Below are 19,543 nucleotides of genomic sequence, written 5' to 3'. Positions count from 1 at the left end.
CGGTTGGGGGGGCACGGAACAAAGCCAAGGCCTCTCTCCGCTTTTGGGCGCGAGAAACGCTTCCCGATATAGCGATCACCGATGGCCAGATGGACAAGGCAGTATTAGTAGATCATTAAGCAATTTGTTGAGAGAACCTGAAAGACGAATTGACTGTCTCCAAACCTGAAAAGAGAAATTCTCCTGTTTCGGCCAAGGAGTAATGAAAAAGCACTGCCTATCCCTCACGAGGCTGAGCCAAAAACTGAGGAACGCTGGGGAGGAGTCCCGTGGTGGAGGAGGAGCATTCCACAAATTAAGCCCAGCCTAGACATGCAGAGACTGAAGCACCTCCCACTACTGGATGATCTGAACAGCTCATGGGAGAACTGGTGATAAGACTGTGAAAAATGTCAAGTGGAGCAATTGGGAAATGCAAACCTTACGAAGGAAACCTTCCACTATTGTTGGGAAAAGCACTTACTGTTGATCTTTTTTTTCCAACAATTTGAAAAGCATCTTGGATGCAAAGACATTTTAAAAAGAAGAAAGACTGTCACTTCCTTTAACATCATCATGACAAAAATGCAATATAACTGCTTGAGACGTAATACTTAGACCAGAGTAGAGAAGAGGCTAGCAGCACACACCGTTTGGTACTGGTGAGTTTGGCTTGTTGTTTAGACAGTATTTCTTCAGCAGCAAGAACAGGATTAGAAAAAATCTGGCCACTTTTTCTGATAATTCTCTGTCTCATGGCTGTTAGACTACTCCATTCTCTGACGAACCTCAGTATCTAGAAAAGAATTGTTATTCCTAATAATTACTCGTTAAAACTGTGAGGATATTACTTTGAAACATACACCCAATAGAGAACAATGGGTTTTAAAATCATTTCAACTAATGACATGCTCTTCATGTCATTTACCTGTACAAACATTGAACTGTTTCAAAGGTAAATGAAGTTTTTCTTAATATTAGCAGCAGTATTGATGGGATACGGAACCCCAGAAGGGGTGGAGAACTCAGTAACATCCAATCTCTGTAGGTCAGAAAATGTCTACTGAGCCAGCCCCCATCTCCACTATTTCATCACAAATCACAGCAGAGAGAAAGAGAAGCAGATGAGCATTAGTGTAGGACTTAAATTCTCTTGATAGATTTCTTTTCCCGTCCATTTCAATCAGCAGGCTAAGAGCTATGCTTGTCAACAATTGGACAGCCTTCGATTATCCTGCCTTGGTCGTGCTAGAGGTTAGCAAATATATACATCCATTCAATCATGGATATAGATACATAGCCCAGTTGGTCGATATTGGGTGACAAGCAAGAATTTCTCTCTTCAAAATCTGTCTTTCTCAAACATTTATTACACGATGTTACCTTAACCAAACCGTTTTCTCAGCCTCAGTCTCTTCAACTAGAAATGATCTTCCATTGTAAGGGTGTGAGCCTTGTGTGCACTGTACAAATGTTAGTGTTTGCATTTAGCAGAAAGACTCCTGTGTATTCCTAGTGTGTCTCTTGACACCTCTGAGAATAGAAAAGGCTTTATCGTCCTTGTACATACATACTCTTGGTCATAAATTATTAATTGGCACCTATTATTTTATATTTTGCTTTGTAATAGAGGAGCAGCTGACGACTGCAGCAATCAACACTTCTGTATTTTCAGATGTTCTTGCAATACAAAGGGGGGGGGGAATCCACTAGAGCCTCATTTGGGTTTTCAGAAACAAATATTTGTAAGTTTTTATATGTTCTGTCAGATTCAAACAGTTAATTACATCAATTAAATCAATGCAATTGTGTAGTAAATCATATATGACAATAAGGAAAAAAAACTCAGCAAATGGTTCAATATCAAGCATGAAATAAGACATAGGATGCTTGATGTTCTTTTGGTTTATTTATTTATGGGTAAATTATAAGGAAATCTTGAGATAGTGGCTGGGAACACAAATGTGCAGGTGGTTACGCATGCAGATATTGTTGTATTGGCTAAGAAGGTGAATTATTTGCAAAACAATACGAGACTGTGTAGCACTGACATGTACAGATCTGACCATTACTTTATCAAAGAGCAAAGTAATTTGTTTGACAGGGGAAAGCAAATAAAAAAATGAAGTTATATGTAAATGGCTAAAAGCTGAAGTGGTAAAGTAAATGAATTTGTATACAGCATATATCAGAAAAATAAGGAAATGAAATTTTCAAGCTATACCTACGCTGGTAGAAAGGTAATGGGTAATACATAGTCTATCATGGGAATGTTTGCCAAAAGAAGTAAAAGCAAAAAAGAAAGAAGGTATGCATAACAATGTGCTTCTGTCTATTTTCTTAAATGAAAATGTCAGTATTTTAGGAAAAGCATTGAAGTTAAAATACGATGCAAACAGGTTACAAGGAGCAAGGAGAGACAGATGAAAATAAATGGGGAGTTAATGCAAAAGTGAGTGATCAGTACGAAAGAAATACATCAAAGTGGTTTGTACATACAGAGAGAATGTAATAGGCTTGAATTATTAAACAAATACAGGCAGGAAGTGTGAACATGAAGAGGTGAAGAAGGCTGAGAAGTTGAGGCTGAATGGATGAGATCCTAAAAAAAGACAGAGGTGAAACATTTCAAGCCACTAAAACAATTTGGCATAGGAATGTGTGGAAACAGTTCATGATGTTAGTATAAACAAAATTTCATTTCATTTTCCTTCCTTTTATTAACTTAAGCTTTTATATTCCTTTGCTTACTCCTCTTATTGGTATCAACATTATGATCATTATTACTCTGCTGCTTTGCATGTATACTGAGAGCCTCTGCAGCAGAGACATCCTTTGTGTCTAAATCACAAGGCGAAATAAAGTATTCCATTCCCAATTCCCAATTCCCTATTCCATGCCATTCTATATTATTTCTTCCTCTTCTTCTGGGCCTTGCATAATGTTAATTAACCGTGAAAGGGGAAAGCATGAGTAAGTATTGTGAGTACGTATGAAATTAAGTAATTTAGTCCTTGTACAGAGAATGTATGGAGTGCTTTTCTTCCCCCACCCACCCCCCCACAAAAAAAAGAAAGAAAGAAAAAGAAATAGGTATCACTAAACAACAACCAAAACATTTAGAAATCAATTTAGGTCGATATACTCAAAATATATGCTTTGGGCTTTATTTGTAGCTTTATCAAGAATCATGGAATTAAACTTACCAGTGTACGGTTCTGTTTTTGTTGAAAACACACTGGTAAATCTTCCCAGTTGCCTATTTTTATATCAAGTGGAATGAAATTGCATCTGAGAGGCTCTCCATCCTGGATAATCAAATAAACAAACACTCTATATATCTTAGATCAGGAAGTTATTCAGTCTGCTAATGGTTTCAAGGAAGAACTAGTTATTTACATGTAAGTGAAGTGGCCATCTGTCACATGGATTAAATCTCTTGAGTACACATTACTTCCCTACGTGCAATGTGGAAACTTGTAGAATACGGACTTCTTGTTGTGCAACCCACTTTTTGTACTCAACACACCTCACATTAAACCCTCTCATTTGCCAAAGACGGACACAGCAAAATTGACATTAATATCATTTGATCACAAGTGGGGCATATCTATGATAGGATACCTATGATAGATGTCATAGATAAGTAACTGGTTCTTTAGTTGGAATCTGTAATTCACATGGATGATCTAGTTTATGACTTGGAGAAGGGCATGGATAATCATATGCGAATTGAATAAAGTTTTCTAAAGATTGTCTACTAGGTGACTGAAGCGATGTAGCTTCCTGACGGAAAAGGAAGTCACAAAGAAAGATAGAAATCTTTTCATAGAATGGGTGCTGATCTACAGGACTGTTGTTTGCCAACCCATAACAAAACTATCCTTCTTAGACACAGCTCAAATTTGTAGATTAGCTTTCAAAGGACAAGGTTTACAAATCTTGCAGCTTGTAAACTGCGTCATCCACTAGCTGAAGATGATTGGACTTCCAGCATTAAGAAACCGTCCCATTTAAGAAACCTGCTCACTATAGAAATGGAATAATACAAAGAATAATTAGGTACTTGGCTTCCCACCTGAGCATCTGGCAACAAAATAAATGGAGAAGCCAACTGTATCAAGATCTCAAGAGACATTAATTTATGCCTTCTGAAAATTCAGCCTGAAGATTAAATAATGATAAGGTAGATGTACTACAATGACAACAGAATTGGAACATGGGAAAATTTGAAGCTACAAGTGTAGTATCTGAGGAGAAAACAGCAATCCTAGAGCAATTCATCATGTAGGGGATGGAGCTTCAAATCTGCTTTGAAGAGATCAAAATATCTCTTCCCGGGAGAGAGATGTCCTGAGGATGTGATAACATCATAGGAAGGTGCTGCTTATTCCAAGCAACAACTAACTCAGTTAGGTTGAAAATTACATTATCTAGAGGGGGAAGGCAAGAATGGGTGGAAAGCCAGTACTCATAGTGGATTGTATTGCCATATCATGGAATGCTCCAGGAATTGTACGCTAGCTGAATTGGCATAGTAATATGGTTGATACTGCAATATCCAATGGTCAATCTTAATATGGTTGATACTGCAATATCCAATGGTCAATCTTAAAAGAGAATGACTCAATGAGAAGCCACAGAACTGATGGAACCTAGAAAAAGGTGTCCCCAACAGCAAAAAATAAGTATGTTTGGGCAACTTCTCTCCTCGGTTTCCATTAACCCCTTTTAACTTATATGTCCCTCAAAACTCAGCCTCTTTGATGCAGTTCTATTCAACAACCTATAGCAGGGGTCTTCAGACTTGTGGCTTCAACTCTCAGAATTCCTCCTCCAGTCATGTTAGCTCAGGAATTCTGAGAGTTGAAGTCCACAAGTCTTAAACTTGCCAAGTTTGAAGACCCTTGACCTATAGTTTCACAGTCCTTCATGAATGCATTTTTAGAGGGCATAGAAAAGTCATGAGCAAAAGAAATAGAAACTATTGTACCAATCAGAATTCTACATGTGCTTCTTTGAATCCAAAATTAATTCCCCACCTTTGCGTAGACATGAATTCGGTCAGTATTCCTACTTGCACAGAACATTAGACTGTGATATGTTAGGGTGGATTCTGAATCATTTGAATACTCTGTAAATAAAAAATGATTTGTTAAATAAAAATTTTAACAAAATTTTACTTTCATCTCTTTATAACAATTATGATAATAAACATGCCATTGCATAAGCACGTTCCACCTGATTTACCAGGATATTTCCTAGGAAGCAACTACATCCTTAGATCCTACCTAGTCTGTTGTGGCACAGGAGTTAATTTAGTACTTGACAGATTTATGTAACCTGATGATTCAACTTATCACTGCAATGCTTACAACCCAAGTTCCAGCCTCAATGATAGTTGTAAGGCAAGGGCTACCTGTATCTAAAGCAACTTAAATGAGGCCTAACTCTCACCAAAATCATATGAGAAAAAATATTTGAGGAAATATCTTAATATTAAGTGGCCAGTGTTGGATCTTTTCATTTATTCAAGAAATAAGGATAATAGTAACTAATTCTATCTCAAATTTATAATTTCCAGTAGAAATAGAGAACAATAATAGTCTATTGTAGTAGACACTGAATTAAATTGATCTAAACCTAGATCCAGATCTAGCTTCTAATTCTTATTTGCAAGGATCCTTTAAGCCCTAGATATACCAAAAACACAGCTCCTGTTTTTTTTCCCCTATGGCAGTGTTCTGAGGAGGTAAAAGATTATTATTGGAAATAAATTAAGATGTTATATTTTTACTATTATATATCACTAGTATGTCAAAGCACATCATCCTTATGTGACTATGTCCAAAGCCAATTGTATGTATTAAACCTGTATGTAAATTAGTTTTGGTGATTTTTTATGACTTGAACTCCATGGACAAGTTCTTGCAGTTTTCTTGGTAACCTTTTCAGAAATTGTTTGCTGCTGCCTTTTTCCTAGCATTGAGGGATAAGCAATGGGCCCAAAGTCACCTACTCCCTGCCTAAGGCAGAACTAGAACTCAGAGTCTCTCAGTTTCTAGTGCAGTTACAACCTAGGTCTCACTTCTAATTAAGCAGATGAATATTCTGTGATATTTTTTAAAGCAGCGGTCGCCAACCGGTGGGCCGTGAGAAAATTTTGGTGGGCCGCAGAGAAATCTCACCCCCAGAGCACCCCCACAAAGCAATTAATTCAGGCTGCGCAGAAACACAAGGCTGCTCAGCCCACATGGCCCGCGGGAACCCTCCCCACCCATTCAATCCTTACCCAGCAAACTTGTCTACTAAGTTGCTATTTTTCCTTTTTCCGACCATCATCTGTTCTGCTGTGTCGGGAAATTTAGATTAGCTAGGTAACAGGAAATGGTTGGATTTCTTGTTTTTTAGCTAAGCACAGCCGAACCTCCCTTAGGACTGAAGGTTTGCTTGCAAGCAAATTCAGTGCAGACTCATGGCAAGCAAATCTGAGAGACTGAGCTAGCCAATGGCAGATAGATAGATCACTGAACGATTCTGTGAGGAACTCCATCTGCCTGCTTTGCCTGATTTTGGATAAAAGTTGCTCTTTTTTAAATAAAAAAATCAATATTTACATGCATGGTGTGTTGTGAGTTAATTTTGTGAGTTTGCTTGCAAGCAAATTTTATGTGACAGACTGAGCTAGCCAATGGCAGATAGATAGATTTCTGAATGAATCTGATTCTGTGAGCAACTCAATCTGCCTGCCTGCTTTGCCTGATTTTGGGTAAAAGTTGCTCTTTTTTTATAAAAAAAATCAATATTTATATAAATATTTATAATATTTACATACAAGCCATGCCCAACTAATCACATGACCACCAAGTCACACCCACAAATTAGGCCACACCCACAGAACCAGTTACTGGTCCCTGGGATCTAAAATTATGAGTTTGGTGGTCCTTGAGGTCCAAAAGGTTGGCGACCCCTGTTTTAAAGTATAATCTTGTTATAGAGAGAGGCAACTATGTTAAATCAAGTTAATTTTGGTAGACAAATAAGATTTTTCCAATAGGACATTTTCTTGCATCGTCTAAATTCCCAGAATACAAACTATATCCCTGCCATCGTCTCCAAAATGTCCTGAGGGCATTGTGTAAGTCTTTCTAAGCACTGTGTTCAATAACAGAGGAAAGGAAGGATCAACAAGTGTTTACATTATCCTTTGCAGTTTTATGTTCCAATGTTGAACAAGTTGACTTCCGCTAATATACCAAGTCTTCCCCTTCCTCTCATTCCCCTACATTCTCCAATTCCACTCCAAATTGGCTCCAAACTCTTAGACTAGATAGAAATTTTCTCACCATTTAAACTTTTTGCAAATGTTATACACACGCTGATCACTGTGGGAAGAGCTGATAATTCTCAAACTTTTAGATTTACACGTTCATGAACATGTAATAATTAGTGCCAGAAGGAAGGCAATATTTATTACCTTCTTTGAGTTCTTGCTTGCAGCAGTCCAATTTCTTATTTGTTTCTTCCTTTGTCATCTCAATACCATTAAGTTGTATGTCATTTTTTATTGCATTTTCATCTTCACTTTCAGCAGAGAGAAAATCAATTTGACTTTCCTTTTGTATAACTATGGGTGTTAAAAAGCAAGAAGGAATAACAATTATATAATTATGTTATTGGGAAAGAAAAGCTAACATAAATGCTAAGGTACGTTTCTGTTATAACTATTACTTAGTTCTCAAGAGAAGAGTAGTAGTTAATTGTAGTTAATCATATGTAATTATATAGATGATTCTCAAATTAAAGAAAAACAGGATATATGCCTGCAAAATTACTTCTCTTATGTTCATACACAGTGGCTAAGGGTACAAAAATAACAGCCTAGTCATCAAACATCTAGCAATTTTTTAAAAAGTTTATTTAAAAAATTAAAAGAATAGAATAAAAATGCTACATAAAATAAAAAGGCTGATAAAGATACAGTGGAAAAAGAATAACAACACTAAATAAAGAGTTTCCATTATAATATAATTTGAAATATTTTATTTCATTAATTGTCTAGAATTATTTATTATGCCATCTTAAAATATAACTAAAGAGCTCAATAACACTTTAAATGTATTAATATTGATATCACTATTTATAATAAAAGAACAAGAAAAAAAGAAAATTAAAAAAGCAAAAGTATAAGAAAAATGTGACAAAAATAAAAAAGTGAAAAAAAACCTATAAACTAACATTGTTTAAATTCCCTTCGACAATACCCAGTTATTAATTGTATTAATATATTTATAAAGACTGAAACTGTTTTTAATTACTTTCTTTACATCCATTAGTACCTCTGTAGCATCTAGCAATGCTATGCTTTGGTACTTCCACAGATTTAACATTTGAATAAATAACAATTGCATATGCTAAATGAACAATTGCATATGCCACGTATACATCTCCCTGTCCAAACCTCCAAGAATTATCACAGAACTTTTTAAATGTCACAGACAGGGTAATTATAGAATATTTGCAAAATACTCATATTGGCATTTTTTCCCCTTATAACAACCCTGTAATCATCAGGGTGGAGACGGGGTGACTGAATGGAGTTGAGCATTTACTGTCCAGATGCCCTTCCTGATGTCTGTAAGGAGTTCGCAGCAGATATTTTCTCATTATTCTTAGAGAAAGAACTATCTGCCACTACTTAGGAGCGAACTCACAGCCTTTTGACTGTGAGGTGAGAGCTCCACCTGTAGGCCACCATGCCGCTCATTAGCAATACTTTGTTAAAACTAAATGTAATTATTTTAGGCTTCAATTCAATTGACTTTAGCTTTTGTACTGTTCCCACTTTTTTCCTACTAGCAACATTTCCTTTCAGGTATCTGAGGTCGAACATGGCCTGCAGCAGAGGTGGTATTCAGCAGATTCTGACCAGTTCTGGAGAACCGGTAGTGGAAATTTTGAGTAGATTGGAGAACCTGCAAATACCACCTCTGACTGGAGATTTTACAATTTTAACAATAAGATATCATACAAATTAAATTTATACCATGGACAATTACATTTATTTATGTAAACCCTTAATTTATGCACTATTACACTTTTAGGCCCAACTGCTAATTTCCGCTTTTAGCATTAAACATTAGGATATTTTTGTAATACGTGCTATAATACAAACAGACTTAACGAGATGTGTTAAAACAATGAAAAAAGATTCTAACAGGAGCAAATACTTTTTTACTCACTATTCTTTCTGCGAGGAGATTCACACATTTCACAATAAGGTAGCAGTGAACTATTACTGTAAGTGCAAAGACTGCAAGGCCAGGTTACTTCTGAAGCAAATCCTTTCGTTGACTCCGGTAAAAGGACACAATCCTCCTCCTGGGAAGCTTCTTCTGAAAATGAAGGGTTTCTTTTTCTAAACAAACATTTTCTCTTTCCTCGATGAGGAAGCAGCTTGGGTGTAGATGGATCTACAGGTCTTGGTCTCTTTGCCTCTCTGCAAAGCTCATTTAGATCCTCTGGCCCCCGGGGGTCTATGTTTCTGCCACTTTCCAGATCTTTTTCCTCCAAGGCTTGAGAAGAATCGGAACTCAAACATGGAGATGTATTATAACAGGAATCCATTTTTCGCTTTTTCTCCGTATCTGGTTTTGGCGAAAAGAAGTCACGAATATCATGTTGCTTCTCCTTTTCGAACTAGGATGGAAGACCCAACAATCATTACTTTGCTTAACACAAGGAAGCCCCTTCATTACCTATTGCTATCATCACCAATCTTTTCCTATTTCAACCTCACCGTTTTAGAAATAGGTAGTCCTTGACTGATGACTGCTCACTTAACAACTGTTCAAAGTTACTGCAAACTTGAAAAAAGTTACTTATGATTGGTCCTCGAAGTTACAAATGCCACATAACTTCGGTGCTCACATAATCACATTTCAGGTGTTTGGCAACTGACTCGTATTTACTATCAGCTCCGCATATTGTAGTCACAATTATGTTTTGTAATTTTTGCCAATTTCCAGCAAATAATGCCCATTGAGTAAGTTGGATTTAGATTTACAACCAAGTGACACTTGATTATTGTAAAAATGGTCATAAAATTGAGTTAGGTCATGTGGTGACTTATGACCACACTGACTTACAACCAAAATTCCAGGCTCAATTGTGATCATTAAGTCTGTAGTTTGAATTTTAACAGGCAAGTTGACATATTAAGGGGGGAAATAATAGTCTATATCAGTGGTTCCCAAGTGAGTACCGCCCCCTGGAGGGCAATGGGATGCCTTTTGGGGGGGCAGTAAGAGGCAAGGGGGCTGGCAGGGGGGCGCTAAAACGTGGCAGGGGGGCGTTCGAGGTGCTGGCCCTGCAGGCTGACTGACTGCCAGCCACTTAGCCCATTGACTGTTTCATCGCTCCGTAGCCGGCGCCTCAAATGAGGAACCCGCACGTGGTGAGCCTTGCCAAGCCTTGGGGGGTAGGTGGTGGAAAGAGGGTGCCTTAGCTTGCAGGCTGCCCTCTCCGGTGGAAGTGGAGGAGACGCGCCAGAAGGCCCGAAAGCAAAACCCTCCCAAGGCGTGCAGTGGAAGGGGTGGGTGGTCCGGCGTTAGGGCCCCCTTCCCTGGAGAACAAGGGAGCGCGCAGCGCCCGCCCAGCCTCCGCCTCTCCAGCCAGCCGGGCTTGCGCGCAGGATGTGGGTGGGTGCAGCTGCGGCTCTCCAAGGCGCGTGGCTTGGTTCGGTTAGGCTCTATGTGGCCGTCCCGGACCTAGAACCTAGCCTCCCTCTGCAGCCTGGTTCTTCTGACTGAGCCCTGCGCTTGTTTGCTTGCTTAGTTTCCAAGCGATCGTTCCCTCTGCCTCCGCTGGTCTGAGCTGCTTCCGCACACCTTCCTCCTCCCGGGCAGAGCATAAAGATGGGCGGAACGCTTCACTGAAGTTGGGAGTCTCTGAGTGTGTGCAGAGTACCTCCCCTTGCTTGGCCCGATGGAAGTGGACCTTGGGTTGAAGCAAAGAGGGTGAGGTTGGCTGCATCGCTGCCCCAAGGAGGTTGGCGTTGCAAAATTGGATGCCAAAGGGGGCTGGAGAAGGGGCAGAGGGGCAGCTGCATTAAGGAGCAGGAAGTTCTTAGCCATGGTTTATTCATTGACTAAGCCGGAATCAACTTGTGTGGACTTCAATTCCCACTCTGGCTTTGCTCTACTTTCTCAAAGTGCCACCGCTGTCATATTCTTTCTTTCTGTCCATCCGTCCGTCCGTCCATACATCCATCCACCCATCCATACATCCAAAAGGTCTGCCTGTCTGCCTTTCTGTCTGTACCTACCTACCTACCAATATCTATCTATCTATCTATCTATCTATCTATCTATCTATCTATCTATCTATCATCTATCTATATCTATCTATCTATCTATCTATCTATCTATCATCTATCTATCCATACATCCATCCAAAATGTCTGTCTGCCTGCCTTCCTGCCTACCTACCTACCTGCCTGCCTACCTGTCTTTCTGTCTACCTACCTATCTACCAATCTATTTACCTACCTACCTATCCATACATTCACCCAAAAGGTCTGCCTGCCTGCCTATCTACCTATCTATCTACCAATCTATCTACCTACCTACCTACCTGTCTCTGTCTGTCTGTCTGTCTGTCTGTCTTTCTCTCTATCCATCCATCCATCCATCCATCCATCTATCCATGTTCGAAGCGCCAGCCCCGCAGACACATTGGGAAAGTAGAGTAAAGCCAGTCTGGGAGAGGGAGGGGGACAGAGAGAGGGAGAGGGACAGAGAGAGAGAGAGACCTGATGCATCTGATTGAAATGAGGCCTAGTTTAGACTGAGGCCCTTTTCCACATTGAAACATCTTTGTCAGCACATTGAAACATCTTTGGCTTCTATTAAAGGTTTTGTGGACAAAACATGGTCAAGACTATCAGGAAGCTCTCACATTTTGTTGAGGCTTTAAACAGGAACCATTGGAGCAGATCTCCACCCTAAAAATTACTTTTCCCCAATGTTTTAAAGTGCTAATTCTGAAGAAGGCAAAACCAAAATGTATTAGTAAATTACAAGAACACACACACACACTCCCTTCTAACCCTGCTGGAGCAGGTGATTGGACTAGAATAGATCTCTCATTATCTTTCTCCTCCCTCCCTCCCTTCTTCTTTATTTCTTTTTCTTTCTGTCCCTTCCTTCCATCCCCCCCTCTTTCTCTGTTCCTTTTTCTTTCTTTCCCTTTTCTCTTTCTTTTCTTCCTTCTCTCTCTCTCTCTCTTTTCTTTCTCTTTCCCTCTCTCTCTCTTCTTTCTCTCTCTTTCCCTATCTTTCCCTCTCTCAGTCTCACCCCATTGACTTGACTTGCTTGGGCAGGTCCCTCCAATGCAGTGGGCTCAATGGGGTGGACCTGTGGGGCCGGCACCTAGAACGCGGCAGTGTCGGCATGTTTGAAAAGTAGAGCAAAGCCAGAGGTTGGTAACTTTTGCTGCAAAGAATCACAAAAGCTTCTGGGTTGTGCACAAGAAGGGACACACATCAATGCAATTCAGCAACATAAAATAATGAGGTACAAATAAAACAAATCAACAAGAATCGGCAAAACATCTCTGATTAGATTTTATTCACTGCTAGAATCTAATCAGAGATGCTTTGCCGATTCTAGTGCAATGACCTGCTCCAGCAGGGTTAGAAGGGAATGTGTGTGTATGTGTGTGTGTGGCTGTCAAAACTCCAAAAACGGGTCAACTATCTCTGGGGAGGCCAGTCATAAATTAGAAGACTTGCTAAACAACCGGCCATTAAGTGAGGACCACTTGTATTTGGTTTGCCAGTCACCTGGCCACGCCAATCCAGTCACATGACCACCAAATCACACCTACCCCATCATGTGACCAGGAAACCATGCCCATCCAGCAAGCCACGCCAGCCAGTCATGTGACCAGCAAGCCACGCCCACCCAGTCACGTGATCGGCAAGCCACGCCCTCAAATTAGACCACGCCCACAGAAATTTGAATCCCACCCCTGGGTGGAGGGCACCAAGGATGAGTTTGTAGCACCAAGGGAGTGGTGGACTGAAAAAGTTTGGGAACCACTGGTCTATATTTTAGAATATAGAAATTCATTAGTATTAATATTCTGTCAACATTCAAACTATTGTTTTTTTTAAAGCTGACTATTGCACACAGAGCTTTTAAACAAAATTGGTATGCTAGATCCAAATGAAATAATAAGATTTTACATCAGTACTACTTCAGACTTTTAAATAACTTTCACAAAATAAACTATTAACACTAATATTTTGACATTTAAACAAATATCACAAAATGAACTATTAATGCTAATATTTTGAAATTTAAATAAATTTCACAAAATGAGCTAATATTTTGGCAAATAAATTTTGCAAAATGAACTATTAATACTAATGTTTTGGTCAAATAACATACATTTAACTCATTTTAATCTTTGCTGTAGTTAGAACAACAGGAATCCTATTTATTTCTAGGGATTTGGATCCAATTTTGAAACTCAAATGACACTACTGGCTACTGTTTAAAAAAATAATGAGCTATGTAATTAATTCTGAACCTGCCTTTTGTTATTGGGAAAATGATGTGAAGAGAGAGATCTGTTCTGCCAATGGTGATCATTTTTAGATTTCACAATTTGACATTTATATGAAGAATTATTAATGCAGCTTGTAATGAAGCTAATGCCCTAGATAATATGCAAAAGGATATTTGAGTAAACCCTGAACCAAAGTATTAAGACAAATTAATCTGATATAATCTGCCATTAAGTTTCTGCAGAAAGTGCTCAAACTCCCTATACAGTTATCAAAGACCAAACAGAATTATAATCAAGACATAAGCATCTGCTAGAAGCACTGATAATGTCACACTTGTCACAATGCCATTACACAAATAACATATTGTATCTAATTAGCATCATTGGTGCAATATCATGACATGTGGAATGTCAGTTGCCTCTCCCGAATGTCTAGGTCAGCAAATCCTACAGAAACCATACCTGTGGGGTTTAAGAGAAAAATAAAAAAAGTACTTTAAGTGCAAAATAAAGCATTTATTCCTATGGACATTTCACTTCATTGATGATTCTAAAACAGCATCACAAAATGGCTAATATTAATGATAATAGAATGCTGTGTGAAAGTCAGTTATTATAACAAATCTTAACCAAAATAAGAAGTATCTGTGTATCAAAATCATAGTGTTACTCTTGGATGCCTAATAGGATTTATATATGTACATTCTTACATGGGTGAATAAGACCTCATCCTTGATTTCATTTAGGTCTTCATTTGGAGTCCAGGCTTCAGCAAAATTCAAAAAATTCCATTTATCTTTGTCACCTTCGGGTGCCTGTAGCTTTTCTTTCTTGCCATTTAATGTGGTACCTGTAACTTTGGCCTAAATAGTAAATGAAAGAAATGTTTTTAAATACCCACATGTTATTATTTGTCTATTTACTGCATACCCAACTTATAATAAGCATTTAAGATGACAAACAAAACAGAATATGACACTTAGAAATGGAAATTAAAAGTCTGGTTTTTAATAATTGTGTCTCTGTAGATTTCCAAAGCAAGATTTCAAGAGAAAATATTTCATAATATTCCACTGGAATACTGAATTATGTCGCTTCCCAACACCCAAACTACTCTCAGAACCACCATCAAAATTAGCAGCAAACTAACTGATTTTCAGCGATGCAATTCTTACATTTTCTTCCCTGTTGAAATCAAAATGGACTTATTAAGTCACAGGGACATAATTAACACCCCAACTTTCTCTAAGAAGAGATGAGAAAGTTTGACTGTAATCATTTGACATTACCAGGCCTTTTCTGGGCCTAGAGAGCTAATATAACGATAAATTGTCAAACGCCAATAAAAAGACTGCCACTTCTCAAAATATATCATCCAAAATGATTTACAGTTTTCAGAATAACAACTTTCTAGTTTCTATTTTAATCACCTTCCAAAGAACCTGGAAAGTCTGCCTCTAAGAGCATATAATTCAATATTATCTTTTAAAAAATAAAGGAACAATTATTCCTTATTTCCTACTTCCCAGCAGCCTCGGAGGGAGGCCTCGAAGCAATTACAAACTTACCCGAGCTGAATGTTAATGCATGAAACTTCTCTCATATTAAATCTTAAGTATGTGACTAAACTCAAGTTCCATGGCTCTAATAACTCCCCCCTGCATTATTTACCATGCTCTGCAATAAATTATGGAGAACATGAAAACTTGCATATTATTTTGTGACCTCTGGGTTGCACTAATAAAATTTTTTGTTGTAGTACAGAATCTGCAGAGATGACAGATAGAGCATCCCAGATAATTTGACAGTTCTTGAATTCTATAGCTCAACAAATTCTTTTTTTTCATTCCAAGGATCTTCATTTCAGGTCTTTAATGTCAGATCAAATAAATGAAGACAAAACATGGAACAGTTCCAAGGGTAAAAGCTGCTTCTTGTTGTTGTCTGTCTGCATCTTCCAAGCTCTAATTACCTACATAAATATTTCCTCAGCTTCACTATCCTCATGCTTTCAAAACCGAGACACTTCTACTATCTAAAGTATGGGATCAGAAGCTTCGAAGGAAATTCTGTAGCAAAGAAACTTTTATGTCCCATTCTTCAGATATATAATATTCTACTTAAGAGTCAAAGCCAAGCAAAACCCGAGAGAAAAAAAGATGGGGTGAAAAAGGACCGGCACCCAATGTACAGATAGTCCTCAACTTACAACCACCATTGAGTCTAAAACGTATATTGTTAAATGAGAAATTTCTTAAGTGAGTTTTACTCCATTTTACGATTTTTCTCACCACATTTGTTAACTGCAGTTCTTAAACTAGTAACACGGTTGTTAAGTGAATCTGATTTCCCCATTGACTTTGCTGGTCAGAAAGATGCAAAGGGGGATCACATGACTCTGGGATACTGCAACCGTCATAAACGTGAGTCACATGAGTCAAGCAATCTGAATGTAAATCACGTGACCATGGGGATGCTGCAACGTTCATAAGTTGTTCCGACCTAGGCTTCCTAAAATCGTGAAACAGAGTCCTTGTCCCGACAAAACCCCTTTTTATTTGGCTAATGTGAATTCCTACCATTTACATCCAGCAAAGTCCCAGCAAACAGCCTTTCAAGGGTGAATTGCAACCACAGACCTTATCAGGCTTGGAGAGTTGCCAGACCGATAGCTTCCAAGCCCGATGCTGTAGAAGGAAATACTTGGCAAGGAGTCTCTGTGAGTCATGAACTCAGATAAACAAATCTTCAAACTCATTAAACGAACTAATTGTCTCCTGCAAACACCACTCCCCTTTTGCTCCTCTTTATTCTCTATGGGAGGGACCATTCACCTGTGCCTTTACTCCCAAGTCGACCCTTGTTCATTAACTGTTCCCTTCTCCTGGCAGCTCTGCGCATGAGCACATCAGGAACAGGCTCCAGCTGTTTTTCTGCCCCACTGATCTCCAACTCTGAAGGCAGCTGATAACTGTTGGGTGGCCCTGGCCCCAACTCTGCCTCCGACACAGAGCACTCATCAGAGCCTTCACCAGACTCCAGGACTCCTCCCCAACCTCCTCACTGTCCGAGTCTGCTGGAGGGCCACAACCTAAGTGTGAAAAATGTTCATAAATGCTGTTGTAACTTTGATCACTAAATGAACTGTTGTAAGTCGAGGACTGCCTGTATACATCAACACAGTACAAAATCTGTAACATCTGGGACTTTCAATATTTAATCATACCTTACGATTCAACATTGCCCACATTACAGAGTCTAATGTTCCATTTGCAATAAGATAATGGATATTCACAGAGTTACTCTGTCCGATCCGATGAGCTCTGTCTTCTGCTTGTTTTATATGTCCAGGGTCCCAATATAGTTCAGCAAAAACAACATGAGTGGCAGCGGTGAAGGTTAAACCCTAAACATAATGAAGAAATACTTACTATATATCATTTATCAAACAGGCAGCAATCAATGCCTTTTGTCAGCTTATAGTCTCTTATAGAAATTTCAGGGAACATTTCGTATTGAAACTAGAGAATATCATTCCTCTTTATCTTGCCTCACCAAGTTTTGTCTTCTATGTAAAATAATTGCTCAAAAGGCCTAACAAGTTGAGGCAAAAGGCATTTACAGTTGGAATTCTTGTATGACATCTCATTCTGTCTCTCCATTAACTGAAATAGCACTGCTAATTCCCCTCACCCACCCACCACAGTAACGAAGCTCTTATCTCTGTAGCTCCTTCCTAAATATATCATAAGAAATTGCATTATATAAACAGACATACTACCGGTAATTCATAAATGATGTGCTTCTATGTATTTTGCAAATAACATTAGTTTCTGGATCAGCTCTACATTATAAGATTGACAAAAAACCTATTAACTGGAATAGAACAAGGGCAAAGTAAGGAACAGATGCCTAGCACTTCAGCTAAATTCTTTAAAATAATTTAAGTTTAAAAAAAAACCCGTATTCTCTAATAATAGAAAAATAAATGGTTAAATCTGCAGAGATACATATGAACAAAAGTAGATGACAATACAGACATATACTAGTAGCTGGGGTCCACACTATAACTTGTCAATTCATTTGAATTTCTGGTATGATAACATCCCTACATGAAATGTTAGTTCTTTTTTGGGAAGTGTTGATTGGTTCCACAAGCATTTGGCTTTATTTTAGCCTCCCCAAATGGAGGCAACAGCAGTTATCTGGCTGTTAGTGACTAAATTTCAGAAGTTGCTAGTTTAGTCTTACCATATATAGTACTTAGTAAAAAATAAAGTTAAAGAATTTTTGCAAAAATGTTGCAATGTGTTAATTCTGACATTTATGCTAAATCGATACATCATTGCTGGAATTAACTTAAAAAGAAATTGAGTTAGAAATTCCGGATCCTGAACTTTCCTTCTGCAATTGGAATTGTTCCTACTTATTCAGGACCATTTTGGCTAACTAAGGTTTAGATTAACAGGAAAAAAAATAAAGGAGATTCTGAGCTCTCCTTCACTTTATACTCCACGCTCCACTCCATTGTGGACCTGGCAAACGTCATCTTTTTCCTCGCCGTGAACATTCTATGTGTAGAAATCCAGGTATGGAACTTATTCAGCCTAAAAGCTTTTAAAGTATTTCCTCATACTGAATTTGAAAATGAATTTACCAGTATTCTGTATCAGGGAACAATTTTAAGGTGCATTTAAGTTATATACTTAACCAAGTTTAAATCTATGCAAATGGATTAGGAAATGTAAGCCTAATATCCTAAAACAAAAGGATGGGGCTTTATTGTATTTGCTTCTCAGGGGTACATTGATTTGCGTAATAATGACTAACAGATACTTTGCCCAACATCAATTAAGAAGAATTAATTCACAATCTATATGAGCTATTTTACTTAGACAGGTGCTTACAGATATGGTACAGACCTTGTGATGTTCTATCAGTTCGCAGAAACAGTTTTTATCTCCAAGCTTTTGTTTTATATTTGAACAAACAGAAGGTTGTGCAGGCAGGCAGGCAGGCAGGCAGGCAGGCAGGCAGGCAGGCAGAGAGAGAGAGAGAGAGAGAGAGAGAGAGAGAGAGAGAGAGAGAGAGAGAGAGAGAGAGAGAGAGGGAGGGAGGGAGGGAGATTGAGAGAAAGTTACTTATTTAAGTCATTACCTGGCCAGCAGCCTGAATGCTTAAAATGGCCACTCTGGTATCTGGGTCTTTTTGGAACTGATTTACAAGATTTATTCGTTCTGCTGAAGGTACACTGCCATCAATCCGAATGTAACGAACCTGTGCCATATAAAGTAACACAAACAGTCACCAGAAGATAAATTGGAGAGAATCCTTGGGTTTTGACAAGAAAAAAAATAATGGCAATGGGGAAACAAAGACGTTAACGAGATTATTGATTTCCACACTGAACAGCGAGTCAGTCAGACCGATCACATTTAAGTTAAATATAGTATGCAACTGGTTCCACCCCGAAAGAACAGCAGCTCTGGACATGCCATTTTTGCTTCCCAAATATGACACCTTAAAATTTCCAGGAATATAGGTCCCTAGCTTGAAAAGGTAACAATTTTTAGGGCAACAGGGAAAGTTGCTCTAGTCTTCCAAGGTAAGAACAAGTGTGAATGTCTGTTGGTCAGAGTGCTGCTGCTAGAGGGACCCAGACTGAAGTAATCCCTGTCAGGTTGCTTCATCTACTACTGGATAGCAGAGATGGTTAGTTAGGTCACTATCAATTGAACCAGAATTAAAAGGATGACAGTAAAAAAAAACTTAATTTAATCTAAAAACAGTGATGTAGAAATAGAACTGGAACTCCCAGATCGGCTTTACATAAGTTTAGGAAAATGGGCGTTGGTCCTTACCTGACACGCCATTTCTCTAGAGCCGTGAGGATCATCCAGAGAGTGGGAGGTGCTTCAGTGTGCGTCGTTGAAGGCTGAGCTTAATTACTGAGGAACGCTCCACCCTCCATCACGTGGCTCCCTTGCGT

General features: G+C 38.6%; 1 protein-coding gene across 5 annotated transcripts in view; it reads right to left on the bottom strand.

Annotated features, from left to right (window-relative positions):
• The window catches only part of ZRANB3 (zinc finger RANBP2-type containing 3), a 74,214-nt gene that overhangs the window by 8,312 nt on the left and 46,359 nt on the right, over positions 1-19,543 (bottom strand). For all 5 annotated transcript variants that reach the window (XM_087950111.1, XM_087950114.1, XM_026665391.2 and 2 more), the window contains 8 exons: positions 18,712-18,831; positions 16,781-16,960; positions 14,265-14,417; positions 9,222-9,678; positions 7,457-7,606; positions 5,022-5,113; positions 3,186-3,287; positions 630-775 (listed from right to left, as the gene is read on the bottom strand). In XM_087950111.1, coding sequence (XP_087806237.1) covers positions 630-775; positions 3,186-3,287; positions 5,022-5,113; positions 7,457-7,606; positions 9,222-9,678; positions 14,265-14,417; positions 16,781-16,960; positions 18,712-18,831 — 1,400 coding nt within the window. The remainder of the gene's footprint in view (positions 1-629; positions 776-3,185; positions 3,288-5,021; positions 5,114-7,456; positions 7,607-9,221; positions 9,679-14,264; positions 14,418-16,780; positions 16,961-18,711; positions 18,832-19,543) is intronic.

Source organism: Notechis scutatus, chromosome 1, assembly GCF_049901735.1.
Source record: "Notechis scutatus isolate UNSWTSFEM ecotype Mainland chromosome 1, rNotScu1.2, whole genome shotgun sequence".
Classification (NCBI taxonomy): domain Eukaryota; kingdom Metazoa; phylum Chordata; class Lepidosauria; order Squamata; family Elapidae; genus Notechis; species Notechis scutatus.
The sequence above is the reverse complement of the archived record's forward strand: the minus strand, read 5'-3'. Positions and strand labels throughout refer to the sequence as shown.